This window comes from Microcebus murinus, chromosome 5 (assembly GCF_040939455.1).
Source record: "Microcebus murinus isolate Inina chromosome 5, M.murinus_Inina_mat1.0, whole genome shotgun sequence".
Lineage (NCBI taxonomy): Eukaryota > Metazoa > Chordata > Mammalia > Primates > Cheirogaleidae > Microcebus > Microcebus murinus.
Window position 1 is genome coordinate 57,558,700 of NC_134108.1, and position 13,587 is coordinate 57,572,286.

Consider the following 13,587-nt stretch of genomic DNA (forward strand, 5'->3'; position numbering starts at 1 on the left):
GAGCATTGTCTTCCAAGAGGATTGGCCTGTCTCTATTGACTAATCTTGGCTGCTTCATCTCAAGCATCCTCATCATTTTGTCCAGTTGGTTGCAGTAGACATCTACTATAATTGATTGACCAGGCTTCATGAAGCTATAGTGGATAATACCAGTGCTGGACCACCAAGTAGACACCAGTTTTTTTTTATGAATATTCGGTTTTGGACTGTGTTTTGGCACTTCGTCTTTATCTGACCTTTGTGCCAAATGCTTGTGATTGTCAAGATAATCCATTTTTCACTACATAAAACAATACAGCCGGGCGCGGTGGCTCACGCCTGTAATCCTAGCTCTCTGGGAGGCTGAGGCGGGCGGATTGTTCGAGGTCAGGAGTTCGAAACCAGCCTGAGCAAGAGCAAGACCCCGTCTCTACTATAAATAGAAAGAAATTAATTGGCCAACTAATATATATAGAAAAAAAATTAGCCGGGCATAGTGGCGCATGCCTGTAGTCCCAGCTACTCGGGAGGCTGAGGCAGAAGGATTGCTTGAGCCCAGGAGTTTGAGGTTGCTGTGAGCTACGCTGACACCACAGCACTCACTCTAGCCTGGTCAACAAGCGAGACTCTGTCTCAAAAAAAAAAAAAAAAAACAATACAGTATAGAAATGGTTTGCCTTTATGTTATGACAGCAAGGAAAGGCAAGCTTCGAGACAATTTCTCTTCTGATGCTTCTTTAATTCATGTGGAACCCATCTATCCAGCTTCTTTACCTTGCAGATTTATTTCATATGGTCCAATATTGTTGGAAAAGTAATGTCAAACCTTACTGCAAATTTACACATAGGTTGAAATTAATTCTCTTCCACTACAGCTTCCAGCTCATCATTATCCACCTTGGTCTCAGCTTGCCCATGTGGCTCATTTTCAAGATTAAAATCACCAGAATAGAACTTCTCAAACCATCAACATAGTTTCATTCATTACCCACATTTTTCCCAAATACTTTGTTGATATTTCGAGCTGTCTGTGCTGCAGGGATTCCAAAACGGGATTCATATTTGAAAATAACACAAATTTTTTACTTATTCGTGGTTTCACAAAAATTGCTCTAAGAAAATTGTGAAAAATAATCACAAGGCAAAACATACATTTGAAAGACTGAGGATGTACCTTCACAATAAGCATAAAACAAGAAATGTCAAAATGTCAGAGATACCAACTGTCAAACTTTGTACTTGAGAAAATCGGACATTTCATACTTAATAACCTATAAACGCTAATTATTTCCAGTGACAGATAACATTTTATGCCACTTTATGTCTGGAAAGTCCCAAATCATTAAGCATTTAATGGACTAGAACATTTAAGTCTTTCCTCTTTACATTTTAGGAAGATTCTAACTTTATTCCTTTTTTAAAATATTAAATAATCTTTAAATGAATTCTTACTTGGTGTGAAAATGAGACTTGTGCTTTTGTTTGACTCTATTCAGTGTTCATATTTTATGAAGGAGCTTAGTATAAGAATTGATCTCTGAATTAGCACACATCACTTAATTTCTTTGAGCCCCAGTTTTCTCACCTGTAAAAGGAGTTGAGTGATCTCTGCTGAGAGCTTTTTTAAGGATTAAATGATTTAATGTGCTTTCATTGTGCCAAGCACATTAAATCATAAGTATTAGGACAGTGTTCCTTGCTGTTATTAAAAGTGATGGTTTTTAAGAAAAACATGATGTTTAGTGGGTGGTTTTTTCAGTTTACTCACAATGTTTGTAGAAATTCAGGAATAAGGACCTCATGTGTTTATTATGTTTTTACTTAACTGACGTGTAAATATTTTTTTCTATGTGAAACAGATGCCGTAAAACGCAGGACTCTTCCAGCTTGGATTCGTGAAGGTCTTGAAAAAATGGAACGTGAAAAGCAGAAGAAGTTGGAGAAAGAAAGAATGGAACAACAACGTTCACAATTGTCCAAAAAAGAAAAGAAGGCTACAGAAGATGCTGAAGGAGGAGATGGCCCTCGTTTACCTCAGAGAAGTAAATTTGTAAGTAGCTGCCCTTGACAAGAAAGTGTATTTGATAATTTTGTCTGTGTTAAAAATTTATTGAGATAAATATTTTTAGACTTTAGGAAAGTAATAGTGTTCCTAAAATTAAATTCAGTAAGTATATTGGGGATTTTGTTTTTATGTATGTGTTAATGAGGGTAGAGCCAGGAGAAGAAGGATACATTGAGTTTATAAACATTTCATTCCAAAGAGAAGTCCATGGATGCTGGATAGATCTTATCTTGATAAACAAGTCTGTATTCATTCTTTGGGGTACAGTTAACTCCCTGGTGGTGCATTATAAAACAAAACTACATTAAAATGGCAATAGAGAAATCTGCCTTTTTATGAATATTTAAATATATACTTATACCTGAGAATGTAATGATTTTTATTGTTTTTGACATGAGCATGGAAAATAATGTTTTAAATCTTTATTCAGTTAGATGGCATGAGTGGTTTATGAACTTATTTATTTATCAGTAATGTATTGCTAAGTGACAGGAACAGCACTGGCAATATGAAACTTGTGAAATGAGTGTTTCTGCTAAGGCTATTTTCTGCTTTAGAAATAAGTCTCAAGAGCAGGTTAACTAGATTTTGGCAGGCATTGGTTTTGCTTAAATTCCATAAATTTTATTTTGCCCAAAAGACCCGTTGCCAAACTGTATTTTTGTTCTGGATGTTGTGAAAATAAGAAAAAAGCCAGGAAAACACCATTAAACTTTATCTTTTTTAAAAAAAACTTTACATGAAATATTCGATTTCTAGATTTGATTTTAAGTGTCAGAAAAAAATTGGAGATTATCCTCCTTTTTTTCTTGCAAATGCCCTTAGACTTGTGTTACATATCTTTTTTCCCCTGGCTCAGATAGTCTTTCCATAGTACTATTTAGGTAATAATCTTGTCTTTTACTTAGTAGGATTGTTAAGAGTGACTATGAGACAGTTCCTCGGCTAAGGAAGGGTAGTACGCTATACTGAAACCAGAAAGTGTGCAAAGACAGGGATAAACTGCTGGCATTTCCTCAATCTGAAGTAGACTTCATATCTTATATAGCTGAAGAGAAAGTTTTACTAAGTTTTGGGGCCAGCTAAAGTCTTGGAACTGATTACAGATTTTTTCATTTAAAGTCACAAAATTTTAGGTAAAGAGCTTCTATAGATATAGCAGTCAAAGTTATACTGAATATGTTTGTCATCCATTTAGCCAAAGTACTACAAGGCACTCATATCAAGACCATTATAGACTGTGCATGATGTTTTCTGGTTATTTAAAAAATAAGGCCAAAATTGACTAAGGAAAAAAGGAAAAATTAAAATAATTGGTTTCTATCAGCTATCTTGTAATCTTAATGTTTCTTTCCAAGTAATTTAAACTTTTTAAATTACCAAATGAAATCTGTAGTACAAAGATGTAATTTAGAGAGCATTTTTGTTTCATAGATTTTAATTCAGGGTTTTAAATATTTGATAGGAAAGATAAGGATTTTATATAACATTAATTTGGGCTATCATACAATTACTTCCAACAGGATAGTGATGAGGAAGATGAAGAAAATGAAACCGTTGAGGCTGCAAGTAGTGGAAAAGTCACCAGAAGTCCATCACCAGTTCCTCAAGAAGAACAAAGTGAACCAGAGATGACTGAAGAAGAGAAAGAGTATCAAATGGTAGAATGTTAAATTTCTAATAATGTACAAGAATTTATTTTGTATATAATTTTTTTAAACTGTTGGTTGACTATCTTAAACATTTAAACTAAGTACTCTGAAAGAGTTATAAAATGTTTATTTGTATATAAATTTGCTGGGCAAATAATGTCTACAAAATTGAGATAACAGTTAAAATACAAAACCACAGCCTATAAAGCAATTATTGAGCCCATTTCCTGATACCAGTGTTGTAATTAAGCAATATTTTATTCTGTGAGACCAAGAGAACATTAATTGATTTATTATTTTCTAAAGTATGTGTTTTTTTTAAAAATAGAAATACTGAAAAAGGTTAAAAGAATTCATAGAAAAAGAAGTTTGGGAAGCACTGGGGTTGAACACAGTTTAACATATTTCTTCATTGTAAGAATTCTGGAGCATTTATTATTTATAGTGTATTAATATATTGTCATTTCCTGAGATAGGGAATATGTGCTATTTTTCCTGTATTGAAAGACCAGAGATCTTTGGAATATATTTAGAAGATGCTGATTCAGTTAGTTTCATTTTAATAGATGAGTAGTCTGGAGCCCAAAGAGGCTAAGGGACTAAGAGTTAGTCTGCATTTCAAACAGTTGTTGGTAGCCAAGCCAGGGCTAGAATCCATCTCTTATTTCAAGTTTAGTGTACTTTCCATTTTATGTCGTATTAACTCTAACTTAATGGTTCTGTTATATTAGTTTATTACAGTAGTCAAGAATAAAAGGACTTCATCTGGTAGAATGAAACAATATCCTTTTCCTCATTTTGCTTGTTTTTTTCCCCTGTGCAGATTTTTAACCTAACTATGAGAAGTGACTTAAACTAGTGTTGTACTTCTTATCAATATCAGTAAATGAAGGGATATTCTTATTGATTTAAAACATCTATAGAAATTTTTATTGGCAGGTACTTTTAGAAAATTTTTTGTCTTTAGAAGAACTTATTGTCTTTACTGTATAGGTAAATCTATGATATTGTTTAAATTGTTCCATATGGTTTTGAAATGTTTTAAAAGGTTTGATGCTTTAGAATAATGTTCAAGATATTCTGTTCCTTGGAATGGCTGATATGATCTCTAAAAATGTTTTATAAATTGCTTTGCATCTTTTTTTGAAAACATCAGACTTTATTAGTAACTATAATAATTAGAAACGGTGTATAAATTATTCTTTTTTAGATGTTGCTGACAAAAATGCTTCTGACTGAAATTCTGCTGGATGTCACAGATGAAGAAATTTATTACATAGCCAAAGATGCACACCGGAAAGCAACAAAAGGTATATTGTGGGTGTTACTGGTTTTGTTTTTCTCGGGATATTTTGGTTTTGGTGACTATTTTGGACTTTTTTTGTTCTCCTTGTTGAATTATTATCAGATATTTGAATATTCTCTTCTTGCATGTTTTAACTCTTTGGGAAAGATCAGATTTGTAGACACTATATTAAAATTATTCAAATATTTTTGTTTTATCTGACCTACACGAGCACAAATTAGCAATAATGCTGGTGTCCTCTAAAATGTATTGTGGAAAATTTCTGATGTTCAATTCATTTCATCTGATTTCTTTTTATAGATACCATGGTATTGGTGTAAGACTTCTAATACAATTTATTTTTTAATTATGAACCTATAGTTTTCACAGTTTACCAGTTATAATTCTTACAGAAGCAAGTGATCCCCCATATTTTTAGTAACACTTTAAAAATGTATTGAAAACAAAAATTAAATTATGTGCCAATATCTCGGAAATAGAAATACAGATATACTGGTCAACATTTTTCTTCATTATAAACCAATTTCAGCTGACATCAGAATTATAATTTCAAAGCCAGACATGCTACTGGTTTAAAATGAATGTTGTGTTTTTAATGTTTCTTCTCTCCCCAAAAAGCAGCAATAGTAGTAGATTTAACAATACCATAGACTCTCATGACTATGAAATCGTGGCTATTTGTGTTAACATGTTGTTCCTGTTGTTGATGTGATACAAAGCTCCTGCAAAACAGCTGGCACAGTCCAGTGCACTGGCTTCCCTCACTGGACTCGGTAAGTGTTCTCCTTATTTGTGAGAGGGCCTAAAGGGAAAAGCACACTTACTTTGTCTCTCTACGTGTTCTGTTTTGAAATTGTATGATTCCTACTCAGTTCATAAAATCCTAGGTCTTAGGGTTATATCAGCCAATAAAAGATTGACCTTTTTTTGACTGAAGCATTCACAGTGGGAATATTATAAATATGATGGCTAATTCATAGTTTATTGGGGCAAGTTGTAATGGAGGATTTCCTCATTAATTGCTCCAATATATGCATATTATATATATAAGATGATATAAATACACATATAGTTTGTACTTCATAGTTCATAATTTAGGCATGATAGTATCTAAGCTCACTTTCAGAATTATTGCATACATGCCTTAGGGAAGAACCTTAAACACTAATGCTTTTAATGACTTTTATATAGATTGTGTTACAACAAGTCGAATTTAAACATAGAGAAAAAGGTTTATTTTATTGTAGATAATAGTAGTGATGTGTTCATAAGTTGCTATTTGCATGATATATTATCAAGGCTATAAAAGCTTGAATTTGCCTTTTCCACAAATACATGTCAAGTAGGAACAAGAGAAATGGGTAGAACCAAATGCCCATGTGATTTTTGTGATGATTATTTAGATTACTTCAGGGTGGGGAGTAGTTTTGGCACCACATCATTTCTGTATGAGTGACAAATACAATATTCTAATTTTTTAAGGGAAATATTACTTAGCACACTACCTGGGATTCCTAAACTTTGAACAATGAAAGATTTATTTTTAGAAATATTTTCAGGGTCATCGTAAATTTTATTAAGGTAGTTGAATTGATTAAGCTTTATTGAGGCTTTTTTACTGCCCTGTTAAATGGTTTTATTGGTTAGTATGGACAGTAAAACAAACCCATTATCTTGTTTCCTTTATGGTGAGAAATATATGAAATATTCCCGAAAGAACAAGATACTAATGACTGTTGCCTGAGGGTTCTGTGAACGCAAGCATTTAAATTTATACTTCTCCCCACCCCGAATAAGCATATTCTTCCAGGAAAAGGCAATGAAAAAAGAAATGAGCTTTCTTCTCGGACCTTAAAAAATTTTTAGTGCTTACTACAATTTTTTCATATGATAGACTGAGCTTTATGCACACAGGTGGACTGGGTGGTTATGGATCAGGAGACAGTGAAGATGAGAGGAGTGACAGAGGCTCTGAGTCATCTGACACTGATGATGAAGAATTACGGCACCGAATCCGGCAAAAACAGGAAGCTTTTTGGAGAAAAGAAAAAGAACAGCAACTATTACATGATAAACAGATGGAAGGTATACCTTTTAGACTTATGTAGTTTTTGTCTAGTTTTGTGCATATTTATTTTTTAACCAACCTAAAAATGTCAAAGGATAGAATCAAGGCTAGATTTATAAATAATACGTGATATAACTCAAACCAAGATTACAATATTTTATTTGTTTTAGGAGCCATTCATACCAGTGGCTACAAGCCAAGGTATTTAGGATATTTTTATTTCTTGTTAAAATTCTTGAAATGAAAAAGAAGACTTTTGAAATGGGGAGATATATTTGTAAAACTATTAAAAAGTAATTTGTAGGTTGGGTGTGGTGGCTCACACCTATAACCCTAGAACTTGAGGAGGCCAAGGCAGGAGGTGATCTCTTGAGGCCAGGAGTTCGAGACCAGCCTAAGCAACATGGTGAGACCCATCTCTGAAAAAATAAATTATCTGGGTGTGGTCGAGTGTGCCCTATAGTCCTAGCTACTTGGGAGGCTGAGGCAAGAAGATCATTTGAGCCTGGGAGTTTGAGATTACAGTGAGCTGTGATGATGCCACTGCACTCTAGACTAGGCTGACAGAGTGAGTTCCTGTCTCAAAAATAAAAGAGAAATAAAAGTAATTTATGTGCTTTCTTCTGTGTGAGGATATGAAAAAAAACTAATTTGTAGCTAGGATATTTAAGAGTAATAGAGAACCTAGTTTCTTTAATTAAAAATGCTTTATATGAGTACAATTCTTAAGAATTCATAAGTAATACTAGGAATAATGAAAAAGATATTTATTTAGAATTTCTTTTATGAACAGTCTTGGATAATTTGAAAGGTAATTATTGAGTTAATAGCAGAGTTATTAGCAGTTTAAAATTTTCTATAAATTCACTTATTTACCTTTAAATTGCTTTAATTGGACAAACGGAAATCTTTTCTTACTTGCTTCATATGCACTTCTACATTTTGATACTCTATTGGTACATTGTCCAGGAGGGTAACTAATAACTTTATGTAGTGGTTGAGCATTTGAAATGTTAGTAACCTGAATTGAGATACGCTGTTGGTATAAAATACACAATAGATTTTGAAGACTTCACATAAAAAAAAACCCATTATGTGTTGTAATGATAATATTTTTGATATATCAGCTTAATAAAATGTTAAAATTAATTTTACCTATTTCTTTTTACTTTTTTAATGTGATTACTAGAAAATTTCAAATTACTTATGAGGCTTGCACTCTACTTCTGTTAAACTGTGCTCTTTTATAGTCTGGTAGCTTGAAATTTGGTAGTATGGGAGTTTTTCATTTCACATTGATTTTTCTTAGTGTTTTTTCATTTGTTTGTTTTGTTTTTTTGTCTTTTTCTGTTTCAGAAGAAAAACAACAAACAGAAAGGGTTATAAAAGAGATGAATGAATTTACCCATAAAGAGCAAAATAGCTTATCACTACTAGAAGCAAGAGAAGCAGACGGTGATGTGGTTAATGAAAAGAAGAGAACTCCAAATGAAACTACATCAGTTTTAGAACCAAAAAAAGAGCATAAAGAAAAAGAGAAACAAGGAAGGAGTAGATCAGAAAGTTCTAGTAGTGGTAGTTCCAGTAGCAATAGCAGAACTAGTAGTACTAGCAGTACTGTCTCTAGCTCTTCATATAGTTCTAGCTCAGGTAGTAGTCGCACTTCTTCTAGGTCGTCTTCTCCTAAGAGGAAAAAGAGACATAGTAGGAGTAGATCTCCAACAATTAAAGTTAGACGTAGCAGAAGTAGAAGCTACTCTCGCAGAATTAAATTAGAGAGCAATAGGGCTAGGGTAAAGATTAGAGATAGGAGAAGATCTAATAGAAGTAGCATTGAAAGAGAAAGACGACGAAATCGGAGTCCTTCCAGAGAGAGACGTAGAAGTAGAAGTCGCTCCAGGGATAGACGAACCACTCGTTCCAGTCGCAGTAGGAGTCGAGATAGGCGTAAAATTGATGATCAACGTGGAAATCTTAGTGGGAGCAGTCATAAGCATAAAGGTGAGGCTAAAGAACAAGAGAGGAAAAAGGAGAGGAGTCGAAGTATAGATAAAGATAGGAAAAAGAAAGATAAAGAAAGGGAGCGTGAACAGGATAAAAGGAAAGAGAAACAAAAAAGGGAAGAAAAAGATTTTAAGTTCAGTAGTCAGGATGATAGGTTAAAAAGGAAACGAGAAAGTGAAAGAACATTCTCTAGGAGTGGTTCTATATCTGTTAAAATCATAAGACATGATTCTAGACAAGATAGCAAGAAAAGTACTACCAAAGATAGTAAGAAACATTCAGGCTCTGATTCTAGTGGAAGGAGCAGTTCTGAATCTCCAGGAAGTAGCAAAGAAAAGAAGGCTAAGAAGCCTAAACATAGTCGATCGCGATCCATGGAGAAATCTCAAAGGTCTGGTAAGAAGGCAAGCCGCAAACACAAGTCTAAGTCCCGATCAAGGTAGTATACTTTTTAAAGTATTTTGTCTGATTTTTTAAAAAATTTGACTGAATTTATTCAAAGTTGAAAGTGTCCTTTCTCTCTCTCTTTAATAAACTCAGTTTGGTACTTGATAAATGATCATAGTCTTAAATAATGTTAGAAATCCTATATAATATTATTTATTTAAAATTGCAGATTTTTTGTTTAAAATACATTTTTATTTTTAAATTTTGTCTTTTCCCTTTTTTTTTTTTTTTCAGATCAACAACCCCTCCCCGTCGTAAGCGCTGAGGAATGATGTGGCAAGAATGCCATGATGTTGTTTAAAAAAATTCCATGAGTTTTAAGGGCTTGTCTCATTATAGAGGCACATTGTGGCTGTGTAGGTGAAACCAGAATCTTTTTTTTAAATCTGTAAATAGGTGTACTTTTTCAATGCTGCTCCAAGTTACTTAATAGGATTTCTTTGTATTACATTTTTTTCAAAAAAAAAATAGTGCATAATAAGACTATAAATGCCATTCTCTTTCAGCTGTAATGTTCTTAAAATTATTCTTGAATGTACTGTGATGTCAATAAAGCTCTTTAGTTCATTTTTGTTAAACTCTTGCACCTTAATTTTATGATTTTAATCTAAGGAACGTACTTTTATAAAAAGGCAGCTGGAATTTTGTATAACAGGTTTTAAAGGTACTTTCTCTCACCTCCCCCAAAGAAAATGGTTTTAACTTAATAGTTTGTCAAAGTTTGTAAATTGTACCCCTGGACTTTTGTCAAATTCCTACTTTAAGGGTGTGGAAGACGGCTAGAAATAGACCTTTACTTTTCATTTAGAAGCATTTGACAGCTTTCTAAACATTTCCTTTCTATTTTGGGGATTTTCAAGTAATATATTCTTTGTGTGTAAAGTATGGTTCACTCCTGTAAAATGAAATCACTGCAATCAGTCAAGCCCGTGCACCCGTAGAGTTATCTGTAAGGAATGATTGTGTTTGCCACTAATAGTCAAGTCTGGAACTATATTCTACAGTCACCCACTTCTGTTTTAAAAGCATATTTAAACACTTTGGGGTTATTATAGAAATAAGACTCACAATTCAATATATTTATTTATATTTTTAAAGTATAATATGACCTCAACTCATTGGAGGAATGCTGTATTATGCAGGTTTGTGTCAGTTTATTAACATTTAAAATACTCTGATTTTATCAGTTTATTCAAATTATGGTCCATGAGTGGTTTAGCAGTTTTAGGCACTCATAACTTATGAGCAGAATGGGCCTTTCAAAGCATTTTAACTTAAGTTGTCAACTGCTTTCAGGGTCCATTTTTATATGATTATTCACTTATGCAGTGATAGATGAATCTCTGAAAACAGATGCTTTTAAATCTTAATTTAAAACGAAAAGTGGCAGGTGCAGGACACAGAAAAGTTTTAAAGTATGCCTTTTTACCAGCAATAGTTCCTTTTAAAAATAATGCCAGATTTTTGCCAAGATCAGTGTTTCCTCAAAATGAAGATAGAAATAGAGATTTGTATAGTGTGCTCTTGTACCTCTACATAGGTTCTTAATATAATTTTGAATAGTTATGCATTTATCTAAAGTAAATAAATCAACTGTGAATAAATGCATGTTTACCAAAATGGCTGTTTACAGTGCATTTAGTTCTGATATTTATAAAGATGACATTTCACAGAATAACTTTAAAATAGTTTGGAATTCTATGTAGTTTAGACATCAGTCATATCTGGAGACAAAATAAAGGAAAATGTGCAATATTTTTTATGTAGGTGAGCTAACAGTGTACCTATTGCAGAATTATCTAATTAATTTGTAATAGATAAGTTGTATAACATTTTCATATCTTAAAATGTTTTTTAGATCTTGAAGTGAAATATTTTCAAAATAAAATTCTACAGAAAAATTCTTTTGGCTATGATATGCACATTTTTTGGGCAAGATATAAACTAAATTCAAAAGTAGTATTTGACAGTTTTATTTACTCTGCCATAATTTGCAAACTTATTTAAATCTGTAGATTTTTTTTAAACTCTTATTTGTGATTATTAATGGATATGTTAGTGTTATAATTTGAGTTTTTCAGATTTTTATTGAAAATTTAGAAAATTCATTATTTCCTTGACATGTAATATAGTATTTACCTTGAGTGGTAATATCTTATAAAATAGGGCTTCCATGATTTAGAATGTGAATGCTAAAACTTACATCAGTTAATTAGATGTATGATTTGGTTATGAAATTTTTTCTAAAGTGACACTACCAGAAAATTAATAGATTTAATTTTTGAGACAATCATTGGTCTGGATTTGTTAATAAAAATGTCTTCTTTAGGAGATTTTCTTTAAAATATTTCTAGTATATTAATCATACTTGTTTTTGTTGAATGGGGGTAAACCACACCATTAACAAAATAAAATGTACTTTGGAAGAGACAAATTATAAGATTTATTCCAGGCCCCAAAATATAAATAAAGATTGGTGTGGAATCTCATTATATTTTTTGCCATTGTAAAATGTCTTTTTTAGCATATGGTTTTAATGGTGTAATCCCAGATAGGTAAATTTCCCAAGCTTAGTCTATTTTTAGTGTCTGAATTATTTTGCTTCTTTAAAAAAAACACATGAAGTGTAATAGTAGGAAAGAATTTTTTATTGTATTTGGGAATTTTTGCATAGGAGACATTAGGTCCCAAGTCCCTGTAGCATTGCCTTATGGAAATATTTACATTTAAATTTGAGTTTTTCTTCTCTTACACAAATTACAATGTATTTAAGTTTCTAAAATGTACTAAGTACAGTCATGCAGCACATAATGATGTTTCAGTCAATGATGGGCTGCATTTACAATGGTGGTCCCATAAGATTATCATATGGTATTTTTACCGTACCTTTTCTATGTTTAGGTACACAAATATTTAATATTGTGTTACAGTTGTCTACAGTATTTAGTACAAGTAACATGCTGTACAGGTTTGTATCCTAGGAGCATTAGGCTATATACTCTAGCATAGGTGCATAGTAATCATCTAGGTTTGTGTAAGTACACTCTGTGATGTTCGCACTACAACAGAATTGCCTAAAAACATGTTTCTCAGAATATAGCCCCAGTCATTGAGTGACGCGTGACTGTATAGTTTATGTGGAAGTGTATTGGATTGACCTGGCTCTGCTACTTGATGTGTCTTAGGCAAATGCCTAAATCACTATGGGTCTTGAGTTCTTCAGCTGTATAAGGGAGGAATTTATCTTGAAAGTCTTGGGCATGTCTAGCCCTTAAGTTCTTTGGTTTTAAGTAGAATTGGTTGTAATGTCTGAAATCTAAAAGAGAAAGTGGGTTTTTAATTCGCTCTTAAAATAGCACACATGTGATTTATAGTAATATTTATACTATAAAGGTTTATCAGATATCCATAGAAGTTTTTGTAAACACACATTGGTTAAATCTGCCACATTCTGATTATGATAGTTATGATAAGATTACTTAAGTTTATAGCAAAATAAATATGTAGAGTCTAGTTTACAACACCTTTATGGGTAAGACTATAGCAGTAGACTGGGAAATAATCTCCAACAATGGCCATATACTGCATTACAGCCAACAAAACTATACAACATAGCTCAGTTTTAATTAAGGGTCACTGGAAAAACCCTTTGTTGATGTTTATAGGGAAAAGTACTATGAATTGGTTTTGCGTAACTGAGTCAAACTAGTTCTAGAGGTTAAAGGCCTTTGCTGCCTGTCAATGTTCAGGCACTGATTCCTTTTTCTTGTTGAACTGAAAATGAAGTGAGAAGGCTCTGAAGCCGAGTGAAGTGTGGTACGTTCAAAGAAAGTACATTTAAATAAAGCTCTTAGAACTTTATTTAATCATACTTGGATTTTGCTTTTTCCTTGGATCTGTTACTCCAACAAATACTAAATTTTCTTTTGTGCAGAGCTTTCTGCCGTCATTTGAAGAGATGATCATGTATCTAAGGAGAGAGGAGCTCTGAAGAGGACATAGCAACTGAAAAGTCTGCAACCATTCTTAGGAGAGGAGGTCAATATTTTAGTGAAGGAGCCATAAA

The 13,587-nt window shown here is 32.7% G+C and overlaps 1 protein-coding gene across 2 annotated transcripts in view; it reads left to right on the plus strand.

Annotated features, from left to right (window-relative positions):
* PNISR (PNN interacting serine and arginine rich protein) overlaps window positions 1–13,192 on the plus strand; it is a 28,433-nt gene extending 15,241 nt beyond the window's left edge. For both annotated transcript variants that reach the window (XM_012738830.3, XM_012738829.3), the window contains exons 6-12: window positions 1,839–2,029; window positions 3,568–3,705; window positions 4,907–5,006; window positions 5,722–5,775; window positions 6,917–7,087; window positions 8,427–9,513; window positions 9,756–13,192. In XM_012738830.3, the coding sequence (XP_012594284.1) occupies window positions 1,839–2,029; window positions 3,568–3,705; window positions 4,907–5,006; window positions 5,722–5,775; window positions 6,917–7,087; window positions 8,427–9,513; window positions 9,756–9,786 (1,772 nt within the window). In that variant the 3' untranslated portion in view covers window positions 9,787–13,192. The remainder of the gene's footprint in view (window positions 1–1,838; window positions 2,030–3,567; window positions 3,706–4,906; window positions 5,007–5,721; window positions 5,776–6,916; window positions 7,088–8,426; window positions 9,514–9,755) is intronic.
* Window positions 13,193–13,587: the final 395 nt, after the last annotated feature.